Source organism: Magnolia sinica, chromosome 18 (genome assembly GCF_029962835.1).
Source record: "Magnolia sinica isolate HGM2019 chromosome 18, MsV1, whole genome shotgun sequence".
Lineage (NCBI taxonomy): Eukaryota > Viridiplantae > Streptophyta > Magnoliopsida > Magnoliales > Magnoliaceae > Magnolia > Magnolia sinica.
This window is the reverse complement of record NC_080590.1, coordinates 9,569,458-9,593,801: the sequence shown is the minus strand read 5'-3', so window position 1 is coordinate 9,593,801 and position 24,344 is coordinate 9,569,458. Positions and strand designations below refer to the sequence as shown.

At 38.1% G+C, this 24,344-nt stretch overlaps 1 protein-coding gene across 2 annotated transcripts; it reads left to right on the top strand.

Annotated features, from left to right (window-relative positions):
- Positions 1-11,967: 11,967 nt before the first annotated feature.
- On the top strand, positions 11,968-23,275 carry LOC131232603 (ubiquitin carboxyl-terminal hydrolase 3). Of its 2 annotated transcripts, none has more exons than XM_058228947.1 (9): positions 11,968-12,192; positions 12,415-12,546; positions 14,209-14,262; positions 17,365-17,470; positions 19,654-19,712; positions 19,814-19,888; positions 22,519-22,576; positions 22,692-22,768; positions 22,903-23,275. In XM_058228947.1, exons 1-9 carry the CDS (start codon positions 12,127-12,129, stop codon positions 22,999-23,001), a joined length of 726 nt encoding a protein of 241 aa, XP_058084930.1. In that variant the 5' UTR covers positions 11,968-12,126; the 3' UTR covers positions 23,002-23,275. The 2 variants fall into 2 exon arrangements, with proteins under 2 accessions (XP_058084930.1, XP_058084931.1); XM_058228948.1 differs by having other exon boundaries at positions 12,157-12,296.
- The last annotated feature ends 1,069 nt before the right edge of the window (positions 23,276-24,344 follow it).

Genomic DNA, 24,344 nt, shown 5'->3' with positions numbered 1-24,344 from the left:
CTCTACCTTCCATCACTGAATGTCTATTGTCAAATTTTTTCTCTCTCCAAAGTCAGTTTTTCTAAAGGGAAACGGATTGGCTGGTGTACCACACACTACCGATCTGGCTGGTGTGTTGACGTCACCAAGTTCGGTGGGTCCTATCATGAGATATGTGTTATATCCCAACCAACTTTTCATTTGGTCGTTCTTCCCATATGATGTACCAGTTCAGTTTTTGTCACAACAATATGCATGAACAAAGGAAGTGAATTCTCTCTCTCTCTCTCTCTCTCTCTCTCTCTCTCTCTCTCTAGGATTTCATTTCATGTGACTATGATGCATGCCATTTAGATTCAAGAGTTCTATTTGAGAACTACTTGCATGCATTGGATTGATGGAATTTAAAAAATAGATTTAAAAAGGAAAAGTTGAGTCTTAGAAAAACTTGTGGAAAAGAGTCAAAATAAACGCTTATATAAATGCAAAAAAAAAAAAAAAAAATAACAATAGAAAATTGAAAAGTAAAAAATTACTATTTAATAAGTTGGGATTGATTGTTTTTGCAAAAAATGCTAGAAATGAAAATCGATTTCTGCAATTGATATTGACTTTCACAAATGGTTGAAGACATCACATTTGATTTCACCAATGATGGAAAAGGTCACATCTGAAGAAAATGATTTCTTTTCCATAATAGAAAAGAGAATTCCACCAATTTAAATAGTTTTTACAAAAGAAACATATTTTTGTTTTAGTGCTTATTTGGATTTGTGGGAAAAGAAATTCAAGGAAATGAGTTTCTCAGAAAACATCATTCCGTAGGAGAGTGGAAAAGAAAAGGTTGTTTCCTTTTATTATTTTTCAACTAGTCTTTTTAAAAGAAGAAGAAAAAAAAAAAAAAAAAACTCTACCATTTCCAAATCTATTGCCTAATATAATGGAGCCATGGTCCTACAGAACACGTACGTGGCAGGATAACATGTCAGTCACGGAACAATCCATCTCTTGTACTATCAGTAGCAAGTGGTTTAATGATTTTAGAAAAAAGAAAGAAAAAGATTTTAGAGCCATCCATCTAGTGATGAATACCAGACTGGTCCCGGTTAAAAGGGACTTGTGTATGACATCAGTTCCACGAAAACATAGGCCACACCTTGACCGTCACAAGGCATGAAAAATCATGCCCGTCTGTTTCACTATTTGGATCAATAGGAATTAGCAGTTTGACTCAACATATAGGTGTGGCCCACCATGTGGACGATTAATTTGGTTTTGAAAAGGGTTCATGGTGGGCCTATCCATGGTACAGACTACCTACATAAGTCTCATATTTGGTGGAAAAGATGGTATGATTTGAGGAATTGTGATACCTTTGCATGTAGGTGATCAGTTCTTATTTCAAAACGTTAAACAATCTCATCCATTACTTTTCTTTACCTTCCATCACTGAATGTCTACTATCGAATCTTTTCTCTCTCCAAAGTCAGTTTTTCAAAAGTGAAGCGAATTGGCTGGTTTACCACACACTACTGATCTAGCTGGTGTGTTGACGTCACCAAGTTCAGTGGGTCTTATCATGAGCTATGTGTTATATCCTAACCAACTTTTCATTTGGTCGTTCTTCCCATATGATGTACCAGTTCAGTTTTTTGTCACAACAATATGCATGAATAAAGGAAGTGAACTCTCTCTCTCTCTCTCTCTCTCTCTCTCTCTCTCTCTAGGATTTCATTTCACGTGATTCCGATGCATGCCATTTAGATTCAAGAGTTCTATTTGAGAACTACTTGCAAGCATTTCATTGATGGAATTTAAAAAATAGATCTAAAAAGGAAAAGTTAAGTCTTTGAAAAACCTGTGGAAAAGAGTCAAAATATACGCTTATAAAAATGCAAAAAAATAATAAAAAAAAAAAATAACGATAGAAAATTGAAAAGTAAAAAATCATTGTTTAATAAGTTGGGATTTATTGTTTTTGCAAAAAGTGCTAGAAATGAATATCAATTTCTGCAATTGATATTGTCTTTCACAAATGGTTGAAAACATCACTTTTGATTTCACTAATGATGGAAAAGGTCATATCCGAAGAAAATGATTTCTTTTCCATAATAGAAAAGAGAATTCCACCAATTTAAATAGTTTTTACAAAAGAAACATATTTTTCTTTTAGTGCTTATTTAGATTTGTGGGAAAAGAAATCTAAGGAAGTGAGTTTCTCAGAAAATAATGTTCCGTAAGAGAGTGGAAAAGAAAAGGTTGTTTCCTTTTATTATTTTTCAACTGGTCTCTTTAAAAGAAAAAAAAAATCTACCATTTCCAAATCTATTGCCTAATATAATGGAGTCATGGTCCCACAGAATACGTAAGTGGCAGGATAACATGTCAATCGGCGAACAATCCATCTCTCGTATTATCGGTAGCAAGTGGTTCAATGATTTTAGAAAAAAGAAAGAAAAAGATTTTAGAGCCATCCATCTAGTGACACCTACCAGACTGGTAGCGTAACATCTTCCTGGTTAAAAGGGACTTGTGCACGACATCAGTACCACGAAGACATAGGCCGCACCTTGACCATCACAAGGCATGAAAAATCATGCTCGTCCGTTTCCTTGTTTGGATCAATAGGAATTAGCAGTTTGACTTAACATACAGGTGTGGCCCAGCTAGTGGTCGATCAATCTGGTTTTGAAAAGGGTTCATGGTGGGCCTATCGATGGTACAGACTGCCTACATAAGTCTCATATTTAGTGGAAAAGATGGTATGATTTGGGGAGTTGTGATACCTTTGCATGAAGGTGATCAGTTCCTATTTCAAAACATTAGACAATCTCATCCATTACTTTTCTATACCTTCCATCACTGAATGTCTACCGTCGATTTTTTTCTCTCTCCAAAGTTATTTTTTCTAAAGGGAAGTGAATTGGCTGGTGTACCACACACTACCGATTTGGCTGGTGTGTTGACATCACTAAGTTTGGTGGGTCCTATCATGAGGTATGTGTTTTATCCCAACTGACTTTTCATTTGGCGAGCTAGTTCCAAGGCTTGAAACCAAAAATAAGATAGATCCAAAGATCAAGTGAACCACACTGCAAAAAAGCTCGGAGGGACTGAACATCTACCATTAAAACCATTTTCATGTTCATAGAAGTTTTGGAACAATATGATCTTTTTTTTCCTCTTCATCCGGGCTTGCGTGACCTTATGAATAGATTGGATGGAAAATGAATGCTACAGTAAGCCTAAGAATGTTTTAATGGTGACGAATCATTGTCCCCACTACTATTTTTGGTGTGGTTCACTTAAGCTTTGGATATGAATCGCTTTTGGTATTATGCTCTAAAATGATCTCAAAAAATGGATGAACGGTGTGGATATAATAAATAAATCATTTTGGAGCCATGTAACTTTGATTTCCTTTGAACCACTGGTTGAACTAGGAGTTGGAGGAGCGGCATCGCTCGTCTTCGCACGACACGTACCCACACCAGTTAGCTTGGTAGTGTGCGGTACACCAGTCAAGCCGCTTCCCTTCCTAAAAGCTTCTGATCAGGTGACTAGGATCATGCAACGAATGCATACTCCGACTAATTACTTAATGATCATCCACAACATTGGAAGTTAGATGTAGAGTCCAGATAACCCAATCACGTTTGCTGGCGAGCAATTAGTATCTACTATATTCTCGTTCTACTATTTCAGCCTAGTTTATCTACTCATCTGATGTAGAGCAGGTCGCGGATAATTTTATGGTCAAGATGGACCAGAAAAGGCCTGATTGGAGACGGAGATGATCCGGACCGTCAGAATTTAAAATGGATGTATCTCTCAAATTGGAATGAGTTATCGGACGTAAAATATATGATTTTGGTGTAGGACGAGCTAATTTAGCCACCCAACCTAGCGTAGACGGGTTGCGCAAGCCGGATTTGTGAAATACCATCAGATCGACAGTTGTTTTCCTGTTTTAATTCCGTTTTTACCATAAGTAGTAAGTTTTAGTTTGATTATAACTCTTCATCCGTTAAGCTTTAGGAATTGCCCAACATGAAAAGTTCTTAGAATAATTAGGAGAATAGCGTGATGAACCCAAATAGGACACTTATTTTTTGCTGAAAAACTTGTGCACTAGTAGACATCACGACCATCTATAAATAATAACTTTACTATTTATAGTAAGTTGCAATTTCTAAAAGTTTTAGTTGTAGTTTGATTCCGAAATTTCTTTCATGGCTTAGTATCCCTATTTAAAGGGTTGTAGACTCGTTTATTTTATTCATCAATCAATTTTGAATTTTATAGAATTTATTTTCTATCTTCCTTATTCTTTTCCTTGTGGATTTGATAAGTCTTTGTGAGTAGTCTAGAGAAGTTCCGTGGATTTGGAATAGTTATCCCCTTGAGGAAGATGGTGCTTGACCTCAAGTCCTTCCCTGCTAGTCATCTACTGCTATGAGAATAATGGGCAAAAATATTTCAGTTTTTTATAATTTAAGAGATGATGTTAACTAATAATAATAATAAGAATATATGTTGGTGACTCTTCACATCTATCCAAACTATTTAAAATTTGGCTCTTGTGGTGGATGGAACATATCTGCAAAACACTGACGGAGATACTTTAAATGTCTAATCCATGACTATCAAGTGGATGATTAAAAGGGCAATGTAGAGCAGTCTAAACTCAAATGGAAATCAAAAGATAATTAATATCATTTTTTTGAATGATTTTAAGACATGAATTCAAAATTGAGGTAGATACAAAGCTCAAGTGGACCATGCCACATGAAATAGTGGGTTGAATGCCTATTGTTAAAAACATTTTACAACCATGATTTTCTATGGTGTGGGACACTTGAGCTTTATATTTACATTAATTTTGAGCTCATGCCCTGAAATGCTAAAGTAAAATGGATCGATGGCATGGATATGTCACATACATCACGATGGACCCTACATATTTAAAATTAACTTTTTCTAAACTAAGTTTTAAGGTGAAAATAACCTCATAAATCAAACGAAACTATTTAAAGTTATTCATCGATGAAGTTAAAAATCAAACACCTCATGAGAGAGCTATATGATACTCACATAGCCTATCATGCTTGATATGCAGCCAACCACCTAGAAATTTGACACATGAGATGCATTAATTCAAGTTGAATTAAAGGAATGGTTCTACTTACTGATTTTTAAACATTGTTTGTTGAAATAGGATTGTAACTATATTTCAATATAGCTGCCTAAGAGATGTCTGCCAATCCAATAGTCATGTAATTAAATAAGGGTAATTGTTGGGGGAAAAATTGACAAGTCGATAAGTCAGCTTATGAAATGGACCAACTCTACTTATCCAGCACGGGCCCAGTAAAACCCGAGCCTGATAAGGCGTCTACGTCCATAAACAAACCGACCTTCAAGGAGGTCAATGCAATTGTAAGGACACTCAAAGAACGCGACTACGAGCCCATTCGAATTGGCTGTGTTCTGACTTAATAGGTCGATTACAGATCGACCATAGGTCGGTCATAGGTCGGATATAGGTCGACCATAGATTGACCCAGATCGGTTATTATCCGGCCATAGCTCAGTCATAGCTCGGCCATTGGAATGCCATATATCGGCCAACATCCGGTTACAGGTCGGCAACATCCCATGACAAGGTCAATGACCATTAGCGCTCAGCTAAAGGGAACACAGATCCTCTAACCCAACTATTGGTTGAAGATAGTGAATGCTGATCTGTTAAGAAGATCAGAGTTGTTTATTCCTGAGTTGTCACCCACTTATGGGAGCCGACCTAAATCCAAGCTAGAGATTCGAGGAATCTCCTAACATCCCGAAGATCTCTCCCCAGATCTTCGGGGGGATAAGATCAAATTTCGATAACTTCGAAAGCCAATAATCTCGCAAAGATCTCGGATCCGAACGGATCTCCAAGATATCAAGAGGAGTCCTTGCGCAATTGGACTCCCTTCCCTATATATAGAGGTATCTCGAATCATCAAAGGCACGCTTATTCTTACCCCAGCACTCGACTGGTGTCTCTTTTCTGAAGACTCTACCCTACCAAAAAAAACCTCGTTCCTAACTTAGGCATCAGAGAGTCCCCTGCACTAAGCAGGGTCTCATTTGTTTCTCTTTTGCACTTGTGCAGGCGTAGAAGGGTCAACCACGGAGAGTCTGCTGAAAAACTGCATCAACAGTAATTGTTTTATTGGACAATTTAGGGCCTATTTAGATGCCACCAAATAAGTTACTTTTTCTAATTACAGTGTTTGATAACTTATTTACAATAAGTAAATTTAGTTTTTTATCAATTATAAGTAATTGTTTATTTAAAATTATTTAATCATTTCAACTTAATAAGTAGGAATCAAGATAAGTTACTTAATGCATAAGTAGCTTATCTTAATTAACTTTCCAGGGAAACACCCCGCCTACGCCCATCATCCATCGGAATCATACAGAGTATCAAATCTTTTTTGCTTTCATGAAAGGTGAATGGCTCATTTGGAATTATAGCCCAGACATGAACGGCGTCACTCGGTTCTGGTCAAGATGACGAGAATCTCGTGCCCTGTTCCTCACGTAACTTTTCCACCGCCTCTCGGGATAATGACAGTCATATAATTATTTATATGAAACTGACCAAAATACCCTACAAATATTTCCCAAAAAATCCATTTGGCGTTAACACGGTGATTATATTCCAAACTTGCCCTCGCACAAAATGTTTTAGAAAGCCGAGATGAGAATACGGGGAATTATATTTATAGGTGGGCCTAATGGTCTCTTGTGACCCACTATGAATAGAGAGAAATACATTGAGGGTCATGTTCAACTGAAAAGGTCCTAATACTGAGGTGTTCCATTGGGAAATATAAGGGCCCATGGCCAGAATGTAACGGTTGATGGAAGAGGCCGCATGTATCACATAATTTCTCATTTTTGAGACGGTGGACACTCATCTATGAAACAAATGGCATACATGTAGATCAATCTAAGCCATCTAAATTGTAGGTTACTCGTGGGTGGAGCACAGTCCTACATTGCACAGCCATCATGATGTATCTGTTTATCTACACTGTCCATCCATTTTCTCGGATTATTTTATTGTATGAGCCCAAAAATGAAGTAGATCCAACCCACAAGCGGACCACACTAGAGATTACTCTTGCATTTAATGCAACCCATGCTCACTGTTTGGAGTGTTCTAATTCAGAGTTGGATCTACCTCATTTTTTAGCTCATATCTTAAAATAATCTAAGAAAAATGGATGGATGGTGGATAAACATATACATCACAGTGGGGCCATATGAGCTCTTGTAAGATGGTTTATTGTCCATAGCTCAAGTGGTAGACTGAGTGAAAGATACCTTGGTTCAACTCCGAGGTCCTGGTATCGATCCCCTAGTGGGGATGGCTAATAGTGAAGTGTGAACTGACCGTGGGGTGTACTAATAAGCTGACAAAAGACAAAAAAGATGGTTTATCGTCGGACCAAGGTTTGGATGCAGTCCGCTTCAGATTCGGATTCGACCATCCATTCAGCCGCTACCAAATGGGCAACGTGAAATAAAATGGGCAAGAGCCCTCGAAAAGCATCTGATGTGCTGCCACAAACTGGAATGACTGTACATGTTCAATTTGCACAACATGTAGCAGTAAAATGTTGACGTTGCTTGCTATTTCAATATCATTTTAAGCATTGTTCAATAGGCACTAGTGGTTTGTGTTAGAAAAAATTAAATTTAAAAATTAATTATTTTAAAAAAAATAATTCTAATTTAAGTGTTTGATATAGTCTCACATTAAAAAGGAGATGGAAAACTTGAGTCATCATATTAGATTTTTTGTTGTTTGTATTGGGACTTAAAAGTATGCTGTGGGTACAACCTTGAGCGGGCTGTGATCTTGGTTGTAGCAAGGTGCAGTGTGGTGTGTGTCTTTGACTCGGCTACGAAATAGGATTATTGAGACCCGGCATGGAGGAAGAATAAAATCTTGATTTTCTACTTTATCCTCTAAATAACCATGTACTGAGATACACAAGGAAAGACTTTGATACTCTTATGGAGGATATATACCCCCGTTTGATTTCCTTAAATATTGTTAAATGTCCTATAAACAAGTTACTTTTTATCATTACTTCCTTTTTGAGAAATTATTGTCTTGAAAATAGTATGAATTTTCATTGAATTTCATGAATTTGTACACACACAAAAATATGAGGCCCACAATGATGATTATGTTATATCCATGTTGTTCATTCATTTCGTAAGCTTATTTTAGGGCATGCATCAAAACGAGGCAAAATGTATGACTCAAATGGATCACACCATATGAAACGATGGTTATAATGGGCCTCGTATGTTGAAGGTTAGTATCCTTCTAAAGCTTACATTGATTTTTGTTTATCATCCAATCTGTTTATAAGACCATACAAATATTGATAAAGGAAAAACATAAAAATCAACTTGATCTAAAACTTATGTGGCCCTAAAGTAATTATCAATGGTAGTTGACTATTGATGTAAAAATCTGAACGTCCTCCTTAGATCACTTGTTACCGGTAAGAGAAGACAGATGGAGACCCTGAATGCTGCCAAGGATCCTCCGATGGCAAACTCAGATAGACAAGTTAGGTCTAATAGAATGTATAGTTTTTTTTTTTTTTTTTTAAAGTGGTTCGTGTGTACCTTTCACTATTAGATATGCTCTTATTTATAACTAAAAGAGGATGGTGGCGTAAATTGTGATATTCCTACTTAGTAGGTGCGTATTGTAGAGGGAATCGTGTCCCGAGCTTATTGGGAATATCTTCTGAGATCTTCGGCTGAAATCTCGGGCAGATGCGTGTTGCAATCATCTCTTGAGATATTCAGCTGAGATCTTGGATAGATATCTTCAATAAGACATAGATAATTGGAACCAGTAGAAACATGTAGTTAGGGGCCAATGTCGAGAGTCTGAGGTGACTTACATAGTTGTTATGAGGGTAGTTTGCCAACCTGGATTCACCAATGAGATGTGGCCGAGTCTTCCATCGACATCGGGCAGATTACCGACTTGCCGACTTGCATTTAGAAGTCGTGTCCAAGCACCGAGACCGAGTTCCTTTCTTTAGTAGAATGCAGACGAATTTGAGGCTTCCCGAGTGCAGCAGCTCGGAGCCTTACTTTGTATTGGACTACGCTTCGGGGGTTCTTACCCAGAAATGACCCGAGCGACAGCTCGAAAATGTATATGACCGTAGAAGAACTTAGTGTCTGATGGAAGCGGAGATACTTCATCTTCTAATGGTCGATCTTGAGGAGTAGGCGCGTTTCTCAGCAGTGAATTACTACTTTTTGCTTGTTAAGGGACTCCTTGGTCAGGTTCGACACTAGCCGACCTCGTGATGAGCACAGATGTCCGAGTTGACTTCATTTCCTTGGTCAGTCCATTTTTACCCATAACAATGACTAATTCCCATGGTTTTAATATGGTGTGGTTCACTTGAGCTTTGGATTTGCTCGGTTTTTTTTTAGCTCATGACTCAGAATGAGCTAGCAGAATGGATGGACATTATGGATAAGATTTATACACCACGGTGATCCTCATAATTCTTGTGCCCCAAATATATTCTTATCCTTGTTTTGCATTTAAAAATAAAATAAAAATCATCCTATTAATATCAACTTTGGTATAAGAGGAAAAAAAAGTTTCAGTAATGATAACTATTTACAATGTATTTACATTGCAATATTAAAATCATACATAAACGAAATTAATCTTACTGAATTATAGGTCACAATTTAGATGGATCATCAGCTATACATTATTTATTTATTTATTTTTATTTTTTAAGGTTAGCATGTTAGTACACACCCATGTTAGTACACACACTCCGTGTTAGCCACCCCCTCTAGGGATCGATACCAAGACCTCAAGTGTTGAAACGAGGTATCTCCACTCAGTCTACCAGTTGAGCTATAGATCTGGGTGTTATCATCAGCTATACTGGTTTGGGGCTGAAATGAAAAGCATGTAGTTGTCTCGTTTCAATAACACAAGTGTTTAAAAATCAAAGATGAAGATTTTTTTTTTTTTCTACCAATCCAATTTTAAGATTGTCACTTAATTACATGTGAGGAGGGTTTGTTTGTTTTTCAAAATTCACTGTAAATGACGTGTAACTAAATAATATTCAAGCAGAACACACCATAGGAAATATGAGAAATTTAATGCCTACCATTGAAAGTTAAACTGAATGGTAGGAATTTGTACCTGCCATCTAACCTATTCATAATGTCACACAAACACAGATGAAGCCAAAGAGCAAAAATAAGCTTGATTTGCCTAGTTTTTATGTGATGTGGCACCAAAATAAGAAATAAATGGTGAGTATTCATTTTCCCTTGTTTTATGTGATGTGGCCCACTTGAGCTTTTTATCTGCTTCATTTTTGGACTAATTCTATAAAATTAGAGGAAAAAACAAATAGACGGCAAGGATCAAGCACATACATAATAATGGCCCCCACAGGTTTTAGTGGAAAAAATCCACAAATTTCGGTTTCAATGCACTGCCAACGTAAAGTCAATATTAAAGGGAGCTTTCCAGCGTTATACTTTATCTACCAAGGAAGCGGTTTGTGTACTGAGCAACTCAGTACGGTAAGCGTACTGATTAAACTCCATGGGCCCCGGCCAGTGTCATTCATTCATTATATCCACTCCGTCCATCTCTTTTAACACATAATTTTAAGGATTTATCCAAAAAATAGAATATATACAAACCTCAAATGGACCACACCATTGGAAACAGTGTGAATTGAACATCTACCATTGAAAATTTCCTGGGGACAACAGAAGTTTTAGATCAAGCAGATATTTCTGTTTTCCCTTCATCCATGTCTTTCTTATCTCATGAAAATGTTGGATGACAAATAAACATCACTAGGGGCCTTAGAAAGTTTTCAACAGTTGAAATCAATACTTCCACTTTTTCCAATAGTATGGTCCACTTGAGCTTTGTATATGTATCAATTTTCAGTTGAACCCATAAAATGATCTGGAAAAATGAATGGACAGCGTGGATAAACTACACGCATTCGTAGTGGGCCCAACTGAGTTTACTCAGTACGATAAGAGCGTACTGTACTCAGTACGCAATCCGATTCCTATTTTCAGGGGAATCGAAAAACAAACAGGCCTACAATACCTGGACGAACGCTTGCTTATCAAGCAATGTTGTGATTCTGGGAATGTGAGGTGTGCATATCAAAAGCATCCAATAGTCTGATTTTGGGACCGTGACTTACTTACATTTCAATCAATGAATGCGAGATGTATGATACCTGAGTGCCGGCGTATCAAGCTCGTCAAGCATCGTATGCTGAGAGGGTACCAATTAACTTCCCAAGCGAAAATGAAGGGGAAGTGGATTCCGTCCCGCCTGGACAGACTCAGTCCAGGCATGGGCTCTGTGAGACCCACCGTGATATATTAGTTTTATCCACACGGTTCATCCATTTTTTTCACATCATTTTAGAGCATGGACCCAAAAATTAGGCAGATCCAAACTCAAGAAGACCACATGGTATGGATTGAATTTCCACCATTAAAAACTTATTGGAAGCTAAAGAAGTTTTGATCAAGCTGATATTTTTATCTCCCCTTCATCCAAGAACATGTGACCTTATGAACAGTTTGGATAGCAAATAAACATGACGGTGGGCCCCAGGAAGGTTTCAACGGTGGGCATCATTATCAACACCGCTTCATATGGTGTGGTCCACTTGAGCCTTGGATCCGCATCATTAGTGGGGTTTAATTACTAAAATAATCTGAAAAAATGGATGGACGGTGTGGGTAGAGCCCCTGCCTGGATCGAGTCTGTCCACGAGAGGGCAGGACGCAATCCAATTCCAAAGTCAGGTGCAGCTCGGTGTAATTAGTTATTATACGAACTTTGGTAATTTTCAATAGACACCTCGAACAAGAATCAAATCAATACCGACTAACCCAAACCTATATATTGAAGGGAGGGAAGCCAAATAAACCCAAAATCATTTCAAGAACAGGAAAACCCTATCATTTTCCTCCGCTTTCTTTCCTAGGAAACCTGCAGTGCAATTCTCCTCTTCTTTCCAGCAAATGGACGAAAGCCCTTCTGCGAAGAGATGGCTTCCTCTCGAATCAAATCCGGAAATCATGAACCAGGTCCTCTATTTTCGCCCCTTTTCTTGCGTAAATCTCAATGATGGAAGGATTCTTTTCTTGAAAGATATTCAGATTTTCTTTCTGTAGATGAAGAGATTTCCATCGTAATTTTCTTGATCCGAATGTCTTTATTTTTTCTTCTTTTCATTTTAATCCAGATTGAGATTGGTTTCTGTTCCACGAATAATCGTTGCCGGGTTCTGTTGATTTTGTTTTATGCAGTTTCTCTGGGGACTTGGTCTTCCGGAGGACGAAGCAGAATTCTACGACGTTTATGGTTTTGATGACGAGCTCCTGGAAATGGTCCCGAAACCTGTGCTTGCAGTGCTCTTCCTTTTCCCCGCGGCAGCCGAAGTAAGAATCTGCCATCCCAGCAATGGGATCCTTGATTTCTTTGGTGCCTTTTTTTTTTTTTTTTTGTCGTATCTCTGTAGTAGTACTTTGACCAATTTTATGTTGGATTGTGACTCGTGAGTTTCAGTCTTTCTGTTTGTAGAATTGTTTGAATCTGCTCATGGAATTGGTATCAGTGGTGGATTTTTCTAGGGCTCAAGATACACCTATGAATCGCAAGGGGTAGCATCATGTATGCCAATCTATATTGTCCCAGTGATGGGTGAGCCACATTGAGGATCGAGTGTAGCCCGTCAATCACACTGATTGGATGATTTTAACCATCCAAGTTTTGTGATTGAGTTTGGACTGTTGACTATTTTCTGATTGCCTGTCTGTTTGATGGCCATCAAGTGGACAGAGAGGATTGTCCAGATGGCAATTTGGGGCAAAATTCCATGTGCACACACATTTTTGATAAGCCTGGACTGGCGTATATGTGTGCCATGTGCTGCGGATGTTTTGCTAACACTCACTGTAAAGAGTAGCAAAGTCATGAGGAATTACAGGGTAAACTGTGTACTGATGGAATGGACTCCAAACATGTGGAGCCCATTTTTAGGGTGATGTAACTGTTTGTCTAATGGGTTCTGTTATGGACGGGATGCATGAAAATAACCAGGTTGGAAGGTACTAATCCTTTGACATGGTGTCTACAAATAGAGAGCAGAGAAAAAAAGAAGAAAGGCAGCCATGTGCTGCTGATGTTTTGCTAACATTCCCTTAAAGAGTAGTGAAGTCATGAGGAATTACAGGGTCAACTGTGTACTGTCGGAATAGACTCTGAACATGTGGGGCCCACTTTTAGGGTGATCTAACTGTTTGTCTAATGGGCCCTGTCATGGACGGGATGCCTGAAAATACCCAGGTTGGAAGGTACTGACCCTTCAACGTGGTGTCTACAAATAGATGGCTAAGAGATTAAAAAAATGATGCAGTTATCCATTTCAATCCAATAGAGAAAGAGCCAGGTATTGAAGGGTCAAGATTTCTGGAATATTTCAGAGGAATCTGCCATATGGTTTGTCTGCACATGTACAGAAACCATTGCATCAGCAAACAATGTGCTTGCTGATGAGCAGGACCCTATACTTCCTCAGAACTTGCACTTGTTGACTGTGAGATATAAATATCAGTAAGGGGCATGGATGAAAGTCTACCAGACTGCAAATTCAGATGACGCCCCAGGCTTCCGTGGGTTGAATGGTAGGACATGTATAGATATTGCATGGATCCCCTATTGACCCCCAGTTGAACATACGGGTCACGGCATTTTCGCTAAAGGAATAGGAGGGTGGGTTATCATCTGGTTTGTTAGTTTTCTTCACCATTAAGGTGGACATTTGTTGGTATTGTAGAAGATTGTGATGGAAATTTGCTCGCGCTTGTGCAATTTGTGAAGTTTTAGAAATATTCTAATTGGTGTGCACCTATTCACCCTTGTGAGCCAAAGCAGAGGTTACTGTTGTCTACTGAGTGGGCTTTTTTTTTTTTTTTTTCATATCTTTTGACTCTAGGAGCTACCAATATCTCTCTCTCTCTCTCTATACACACACACACACACACACACACACACACACTGGTGTTTGAATACTGTATGACATTATAAGTCACTTATTTCAGTCTGAAGCAGAGAGAGTGTCAGAGGAGGAGCAGTCTCCGGCAAGTGCAAAAAAGGTTAGTGGGATGAGATTGTGGTTATTTACTTGGACTAGAGTTGTCAATTATCTTCTTGTTGTCTCATTTTCATGCCTCTTTTTTGACAAAGAACTATTGGTCACTTCTGTGTTAATGAGATTGTACTTTCCATGCATGGTATTTGTATATGCGCTAGCTGGTAATTCTTTTCCCTTCTTCTTCTTCTTCTTCTTCTTCTTCTTCTTCTTCTTTTTTTTTTTCTTTTTTTTTTTTTTATCAAATTGCTATTTGAATTTCATTCTTTACTACATATGCCATTGTTATGCATTAGTCTTCATTCTGTACCTAGTTACCAGCCACTTTTAGAACATGATGTTCCTGATATATATACATCATTTCCTCATCCATTTAGAGACCATTTGGTATTCCAATTTCTATAGTAATTCAAAGTAAATGAGCCACCATTATCATCTCAGGATTTTTGTTTAAGGGAAATTTGCTGCACAAAAAACGCGAATCAAATAAACCTATAAAGTAAACAGTAGCCCATTTGTTTTTTCCAATTATAGCAGTAATTGGCTGCATATGGGAAATGATTACTAACCCCTATAATTCCCTATTGATGCCAGTGTAATTTGACTGTAATGATGACTGAGCTTAGGGTGTTTATTTTTCTTCATGAATCATCATAAATAAGGTAGTTTTACAATAGAAAATTGTAATGATTACAATTTCCATTTCTTTTATTGCATTTGAATATCAATTCTTGTGCGGTAATTCTTGTGTTAGCAAACACTTTTCAATGGTAATGATGGCTCATTTGCTTATAATTACACTGGAAAGTGGAAAAACAAACATGCTCTTAAGGATTTCATTGTGTCTTTCTTTTCTCCTCATTGATGGGATTTTGCCATCCATGGTATGCAGAGATTTATGCACAGAAGGTTATTCTTACTCACTTTTTTTTCTCTTTCTAATTGAATATAATATTCTAGCATTTACTTTATCCATATGCAGTTGGTGCCATGTGAAACTGGCTTATTTACTTAACATGCACTTCTTAACTCAGGTAATTGAATATGTTTTCAATAAGTGATTTGATATATGACGTAGAATTTCAATTTCAAATGATTGAAATGATAACTTAGACAGGCACTAGAAAGTTTCACTGATGACTGCTGAAATAATTGCTTCAAGACATCTAACACCTTGTGCTAGGGTGTCTTTACCATGCGCGTGATGATTCTAGCTTACCAATGACTTTTTTTTATGGTTATATTGCGCAAATACTGTTGGCCAGCTGTCAAATAGTGGAGTAATGTACAAGGGAGCATGAACCTTAGATAGCTACTAGCCAAAGAAGCAAATTTGAGAAGATCTCATTTTGCAACTTCTGTAAGGGCCTGGTTGCTGTTGCTTCAAGTAAGTGCAGAATTGATTGCAAATTGCTTATGTGAAAAGAGACATGTTTGGTAAACACCACCACCACCTCTAGCATCATCTTAGCCTTATCCCATATAAGTGTGGCAGACTAAACGAGTCCCATTCCACCACTCCACTCTATCAAGGACCATATTCTTTGTTAAACTATAGGTCATCAAATCTTTTCTCACTACCTTTACCCATGTCCTTCTGGGCCTTCCCTTGGCTCTTTTATAGCCTTCAACTTGCACCAACCTCACTCCTAACAACCAACAGGTGCAGCCGTGCAGTTCTTGGTCTCAGATATGTGCAGCCAAATCCTCTGTCTACCTTCCCCTATCCTACTACCTATTGGGGCAAATCGTAAGTTTCATCCTTGTCTTGCCACTCACCCATCTCAACATCCTCATTTCAGCTTCGCTCATTTTATGAATGTGATGTTCCTTGACTGCCCAAAATATTGCTTGGTCTTTGCCAAACTTAGTTGGCAGGCTATATATGGCTGGGCATGGTGTGAGTCTGTCGAGGCAAGCTAGGAGCCTAGGGCTCTTTGGAGGCTATGTTTATTGGGTGGCATTTAGGCTATTTGGGGAGAAAGGAATGAGCGATTTTTTTCAAATGGTAGCAATAGAGTGGACTGGGTCATGTGTAGGGCTATGTTGTATGTTAAGGAATGGTCTGCAATTTCTCAATTCCTACTCTGTTTAGATGCCAGTTCCTCTTCAATTTCCTGTGTGGGACCCATCATGTTTTGTGTATGCCGTCTAACCCGTCCATCAAGTGAGCCCTACCATGATGATGTGATAGCCCAAAAAATCGGGCCTATACGACCATCAAGTGGGCCACTACATAGAAAACAATAGACAACCACCCAAAAACCTCCAAATTCATGTGGCGGCCCACATGATGGTTGGTTAGGCCTGATTTTCTTCACTTTCATGGTGGGGTGACCCTGGTGGATGGGTTCGATGCTCATACACATACCACAGTGGCCTCCTCTTTTATATCCATTTTCTAATGAGGAAATTGATATGCTCTTAAATACATTTACCAACGAGAATAAAAACTTCTCTTGGAAATGCCCTCCTACCCATTTAGGAAATAAGTGGTAATTGAGGAAATTGCTTCTGAATAATTAATTATTCTCTACTCTCGATCAGACATTTAACATTTAAATAAATGCCTTTGAGAAATATAATAACTGAAAAGCGCTTATTTTAGCAACACCAAATGGGCCCTAGTAGTAACTAGAAATGCATGAAACAGATTTGAAAACAGGGAAGGGAGAAATATGTTTATTTTTTAAAGGGGAATGACTCTCCAGTAACCATGCCTTAGATAACTTTACCAAATGAACCAGGACTTCCTGTTTGTATTGCAACATACCAATGTTATGTGTTGAAAAGATCTCACCAAGTTCTCCAAGGCACTTCCTATCTCGAATTTCTTTTTCTGGCAAGTGCCTAGTACTACTGTGGTCACACTGTTTGAACATTTTGCATTTCTGGCGACATACCTATGTGATGTGTTGAAAAGATTTTACCAAATTCTCCAAGGCATTCCCTATCCCAAATCTCTTCTTTCTGGAAACCTCCTAGTGTGGTCACACTGATTGAATATTTTGTACATTCTTCATTTAACATTTGCATAAAGAACTATTCTCGCTTATAGAATTTGCACAAATAAAATAACCAATAGTTGGTGCTCCATTGGCTGTAGGAATCAAGTGATAAAGTGTATTTCCTGAAACAAACTGTGGGCAATGCCTGTGGAACAATTGGCCTTCTTCATGCTGTAGGAAATGTAACTTCAGAGATTAAGCTCCGTAAGTCTGATCTGTTATTTCTTTTCATAGCAATCTTCAAAATTTATTATTATTATTTTTTTAAATTCACATCAATATTATGTTTACTTATCTGCTTATGTGCACATGTTTACTTGTCTAAAAATGCCTCCATAGTAACTCATCCAGGGTAAGGTTTACCATTGAGCATGTTATGCAAGCTAATTTTGCGAAAAGGTTCACATTAGCTCCATTTCCATGCTATACTAATGATATGTTTAGTTAGATTGTCAAATAAATCATCATCTAAGTCTTATCCCAACTAATCGGGGTCGGCTACGTGAATCCTTTTCTGCCATTCCACTCTATCAAGGGTGATAAGTGACCATAGGTCATCAAGTATTTTCTTACCACCTCCACCCACGTCCTTTTGGGCCTTCCTCTTGCCCTTTTAGAGGCTTCAACTTGTACCAACTCACTCCTAACTAGTGCAGTCCTTGGTCTCTGTTGCACATGACCAAACCATCTAAATCTACTTAGATTGTTAAATAAATGGTTATAGAATTTCATCCATCAGCGAATGTTTGTATTTGTGCCATATTTTTTTTAGTGGTAATGCTCTTTTGGATGAAAAGATAGCGTACTGTCTTTTAGAGATTTGGTTCCTATGCATAGAGTGACAGGATGGTGTTGTTGGGTAATGCATTATTAAGGCAACTAACAGAGGCACATCTTCACTTCAAGTTTTGCACATAACAATCCCATACAACTCACAGCGGCACATCTTCACTTCATTCATGTAACTCTAATCAGTAATTTCTATATTTCTATTGGAAACATCCTCATTGAACTCTCCGCCCTTTTGAATTATATAGTTTCACATGTCTATTGTCATATAAATGTCTATAAATACCCATAAAGTGTCCTCCTGCCAAGTACTAGCAGGATATGTTACAACCTGCTGTTTCACTTACTGTTTGCATAGGAACTCATCTTAGATAACCAAACTTCACAAGCAAGGTCTGCATATCAATCTCTACAAAACAAATCTCAAGGTTTCCTTTACAATATTAATATATCTTGTTATTTATGTGCACATCTTGCATCTAGTGGTGGGGCAAAGTTAGTAAGTGACGCAATTGGTATAAGGTTTTCCTCGTCTCCATGCCTCAATATGATGAATTTAGGATTGAAGTAAAGACCATTTCGAAGAGAATGGCTCTAAATATTACAATGTGCTCATTCTATCTGATCGATGATATACAGGCCCCATGCTCCAATGTTTCAATATGATAGCTTTTTGAGGTTTATCAGGGTTAGGGTACTTGATGCAGAGATCTCATCTCTATCCAATTCTGCTTCATCTTTGGTGAACTGACAAATTTTGAGCACAATTTCATTGATGGAAAAGAACACATTAATGTCACTTGTTCAAAATTACTAAACTTCCAAGTACATAAAATAGAGGTTTGCTATGTTGTGTGTATATGGAAGCCCATCTATATGCCACCACCTGGGCAATGTAGCACATGGTTGCATGATCCAATTTGTTAATCAGGTTGATTGTGTGCTCATGTCTTGTACTTTCTGCTTGGGCTCATGCTGACCTTGACCTGGCTCAAGCCCAGCCAGTTGAGATCCTAGGCTGATGGCATTTGAGAAAAAATAAAAAATAAAATCATGGCCCAGTGTTTTTTTTAGCTATATATATTGTTTCATAAACTGTAGCCCGCTTGATAATGGACCCGCCTTATTTATATCTAGGCCAACAATATAGTGGGTACCCACCTAATGCCATCTTGGATCTTGTGCCCATGTGTACATTGGCACATGTTGCATGTGTATGTGCTGCCTTGTACATGTATGTGGGCTCAGAGTCAGCAATGCTCCAGAAAATACAGATTGTTGACTGCAAGATGCATACGGTTGGATTTGTATCATCTTGTACACTTCAGAAGCTACACCAATTTCCATTTAAACCTATTCCTAAAATCTTTGTTCTGTAATCGATTATATCAGAGAAAGCATTTATCATCTTTAATAAAATGCAACTCTGTAAACTTAAAAATTTCCTTGTAAAGGAGATGCAATGTTTGATATATCAAGAATAGTGCACACATTCCCTTTAATTCTGTATCCCTGGACTGATGTTTTACTTTTTGTCTCTTTTTTTCTTCTTCTTTTTATTTTATTTATTTATTATTATTTTTTTTTCTTGTTTTTAGTTGAGGGTTCATACTTGGATAGGTTCTTCAAATCAACAGCAAAAATGGATCCTCTAGAGGTTCTAATCATTCTTTTTGCATTTCCATTTTTTAAGCTAATGATTACTCAAAATCTTCTCTCTTGCCAATATCTCTCTCTATTTAACTCTTAAATTTGTAGCGCGCCGCATTTCTTGAAAAAGACAGGGAATTGGAGGCTGCACATTCTGTAGCAGCTACTGCGGGCGATACAGAGGCAAGTACTTGTTTTTGCCTTTAATGGATATAATAAATAGTTTTGCCATCAATTAGTCACATGTTGTTTTAGGAGGTCGGGCACGGTGGCAATATGAATTTATTGCAAAGCATACCTTGTTGCTGTATGAATTTATTGCAAAGCATTCCCAAACTATACGTCCTATATTGTATTGAATACCCTTATGCCATATTTTGATTGGAGGATTCCTGTGTATCTCATGGGAAATTCATGATAACCTAATGATGGTTTACACTCTTACTATGCTAAGGACGGCCCCATTTTCTATGGGTTTTGTTCGGGAATCATGTTGAGATGTGGAAAATATGAAATCATATCTCACAGCCCAAATTCCTAGGAATTCGTGTATACACCAAACAAGTGACATATTTGGAGATAAGCCTCATGATTCCACACTATTCAAACATGCCAAGATGTCAAATGGGGTGAATCCAGTTTCCATTACCATCAAATTACAGAGGAATCCAATATCCAAACATACCCTTAATTTTATTTGGGGAGGAGAGATTGTTAAATCAGCACTCGTAAAAAGAAGAAATACAATATGTATTTACACAATCAGAATAACTAGAAATCAAAGTAAAAGCTTAGAACGCGTGCACCTGATCTGCAGTTTAATGGCAGAAAATAGGATGACAAGGAACCCCGGTGCAGGCGTGGAACCAAGTCGCTTTCCCAAAGACGATTCCCGCCAATTTCTCTCAATTACATAGAAGATCTACAATCGCCTTTGGGATACAACCGCTGGACGACGAGTAATCGTTGTCTCTAGTTTACCAAAATGGGTTGATGCTCAAAACTTTAAAAATAATTGTAAAACAAAGCGAATCAGAGAGAAATGACGGCAACCAAGAATTTTCGTTAGAAAGAATGTTTTTCATCAGCTGCCTAAGGTTTCCAAAAAATTCCTTTATATAGAAAACATGTGTACATGTGGTAGCTACGTGGCGCTGACGTGGCTGCCAACGTATAAATAACGTTCTTTATAACGTTACTCCAACGTGCATCGAGAACTCTGATTTCTCGCGCAAGACCCATTCAAAACAGGAAAAATAAATAAAAACAAAAAAACAAAAAAGGAATCGTGTAGACAAGCCCGAGCCTGCCCCGCCCGCATGACATGACGTGGTGTGGCGGGCTGGCGCGTTCGCATGTGTGGTGTTTGTCATTCCATACCAAAGTGCCAATACAAAACCATATGAGGTGAAAATATATATAAAGATGAAGAAACTCCTTTTCAAGTTCCAACATGGGACAAAAGAAAGGGGCTTGAAAAGCACCTTTTTAAAGGAGCTCTCTCATAACTTTTTCATATGATTTTTTTTTTCGAAAAACAAAGCTAACAATTCCCCACTATTTTTAAAATAAAGAAAATAATTTGAGCACCGGATCTTGTGTGCGTAAGCAGAGGTGTCACGTAGACTTGAACCTTTACATGGTGATCAATCCCTTACCGTAGACTTAGTGGATAAAACCTTACAAAACTAAACTATTGAATGGTAAGATCAAGCTTCACACACATAAGATCACTACTTTGATAGGTATTCAAGAATCATGCGTATTGTAAGGCCATGTGCATATTCCAATTTCATGAGCGCTCTTGAGAACTAGCCAAATTCTCATATGAGGCGGCCACACCTTCACACATACAGGTGAGTCTATCAAGAACACACTCATGCGTCCCATCCCTAAGGATTAAGGACTATAGAACTCATTAAGAGGTCTGACCCTATCCTCCATTCTGTCACAAGTAGCACTGGTTCAACATCATAATGGGGGGGATAGGTAACCCAGTTTCCTAAACCCCATATTTGGGGATAATCCTCATGATTCCACACTATTTAAGCATGCCAAGATGTCAAATAGGGTGAATCTAGTTTCCATTACCATCAAATTATAGAGGAATTCAATATCCAAAGATGCCCTTAATTTCATTTGGGGAGGAGTGTGTTCACAATACCTCATATCGGAATGTGTCAGTGGAACAAGCAAAACAATAATACTTTCTATTTAGATTTTGTATCATATCACTGGATGAATTTATTGTGATACATTCTTTGTAAAACATGATATACTTGGTCATTTTGAACCTTCGGGTCAAATCTCAAAATTAGGACAATTTAACATAGAGCATCTATCCAATACAAAGATTTGCGTGTTAGCTTAACGTACAAAATGCATCTAAGTGCATTTTAAGAGTGCCTAAGTGAATTGTGCTTAAATGAAGATGCACTTCATGTACTTAAGACACAATTAAATGCACTTACATGAATTTGGTACTTTCAGCTCAATGTGATTTTTTTATCTGATTCAGGCTTTTTAACATTAGTTCGAAAGATAAGCTTGTTGTGTTGGGCACTGGCTGATATCTTACTGGTGGGTACCTAATATGGTTAACCTATCAGCTTGTTCGTGTGGGTGCATGTGTTCCATATATCATCTACATTGACAGTTATGTCCACATTGTGTTGCTTGTTTGGTTCTCCCTATCCAATTCTAGCCATTGTATCCATGCACATGCATTCTGTGCTCTTGTGAGGTATATTCTTATGTGAAATTTTTTTTTTTTCTTTTTCTTTTTCTTTTCTTTTTTCTTTTTTGTTTAACAGGCTCCAAATATCAACACGAACGTAGATACGCATTTTATTTGCTTTTCATGTGTGGATGGTATGGATTCAACCATTGAAAACAGATGGTTTTTTTTAAAATTAGTTTTGCCTACTCCTTAAAGAGTCAAGAATCTTTTAATCCTCCTGATAAATAAAACTGACATGGTTTTTAGGAGAACTCTATGAACTTGATGGTAGATGGTTACATCCAATATCACATGGCCCCTCCTCACCCAGCAGCTTATTGAAGGTTTCTTTCCAGAATTATACAAGTTCTTTTTTATCTTTTTAATAATAAAGGGATTTATATATATATATATATATATATATATATATATAAAATGCTTTGGCCAATTCATCCTTTCATGATATGCTTTGTGACAGGATGCTGTCAAAGTCATTCAAACGATGATCCAGAAGATTCCTGATTCGAATAGTTTCAATTGCATCGCGTTTTCAAAGAAAGTGGAGGGAGCATCTTAAAATCGGTGATGAGAGCAAATTAACTTCTGTTAGCTAATCCAGTTATCACAGGTGGGAGTGGTGCATACTCATTGTGACAAAATCACAGCCAAACGCATGATAAATCAAAATCTTCACTGTTTTCTTTGAAGAGGAATGGATGATCTGGTGGATCGTCTGTCTGCCAATACAAGCATGTGATGCATGCACTATATTCACGGTCAACATGGTAGTTGAGTGGAATTAATTTACATTTTTGCAATCAAACAGTTGTCAAGTGTTTCGTATGGCTTTACATTTGGAAGTGCAGGCAGTTATTCAGAATGTTGGATGGGCCATGCATTAAAGTTGCCCCAATCTAATAAAATTTACAAACTTTGTCCATCGATCATTAAGAGAATAGCCGAAATTCCCAATGGAACTTTCAACCACCTACCCTATCACCAATTTGACGAAGGATGCCAGAAATGGTTTGGATGATCCTAGCCATTGCATCAGCAAAGGATGCCGAATGTTTCAAGAACTACAGCAATTTGGTTATCCCAGCCATTAAAACAGTAAATTTCCAAGGTTTCAGCTCCCTATGCAATGGGTCAATAACAGTCTGGGGCAAATCTTTCATGACTCATAATGGATAACAATGGTACTCTCGAGTCTTGAGCAACTGTAATGTTGCTGAAATGAAGATGGATGGCAAGGCAAGGAAAGAATTAGAAAGGCCAACATGAGTATGCAATAGGAGAAGGGAAAAACTTGGATGGTTTGGTCGTTCTAAAGGGACACAAACAACTCAACAGGTTAGGAGTGGGTTCGAGTTGGAAGGCTCTCTTGAGGGGTTGGCTGTGGAGGATGAGGATTCTAGGACGATGACGTCGACGGTTATCCCTTTCTGATGAATTTGTCCCATCATAAACATGTAGTGCGCGCGTTCTTTAAATGGGCCCGTTTTTTTCGTAGTTGATGATTGGACAGATGGTCCGATCCATCATGCATCATTGTCCTGAGGCCACCCCAGGTCCAGATACTGGTCCTTGATTTGAGCCCAGGCCCAGTCACGGGCCAATTTTGGAGGCCCAAGCCTTGGCCCTTCATGATCTGGTTCAGCCCATTACCACAGCAGTACTGGTGACGATTCACGGGTGTTACAGCAGCTGCCCATCTGTTCATCGAAACTAAACCACATAAATGGATGGTGTGGATTGCTAGATCCCTGCTACGTAGGATAGAGAGCTGGAAAGGGCTCGTCCATCCTTTGGCTCCACCGTCCGCCGTATGAGATTTGCTCCATTTTGGTATTGGTTCATTGGTGGACAGCCACTGTGTTTTCATTTTTTGTTTTTCTTAACTAGCAAGTAGAGCAAGTC

Coding starts and splice junctions, on each gene's coding strand:
- LOC131232603 (XM_058228947.1), top strand. CDS start 12,127: ATGGACGAAAGCCCTTCTGCGAAGAGATGGCTTCCTCTCGAATCAAAT. Junction 14,263..17,364: donor CTCCGGCAAGTGCAAAAAAG/GTTAGTGGGATG, acceptor CATTGGCTGTAG/GAATCAAGTGATAAAGTGTA. Junction 22,577..22,691: donor TTGCTTTTCATGTGTGGATG/GTATGGATTCAA, acceptor CATGGTTTTTAG/GAGAACTCTATGAACTTGAT.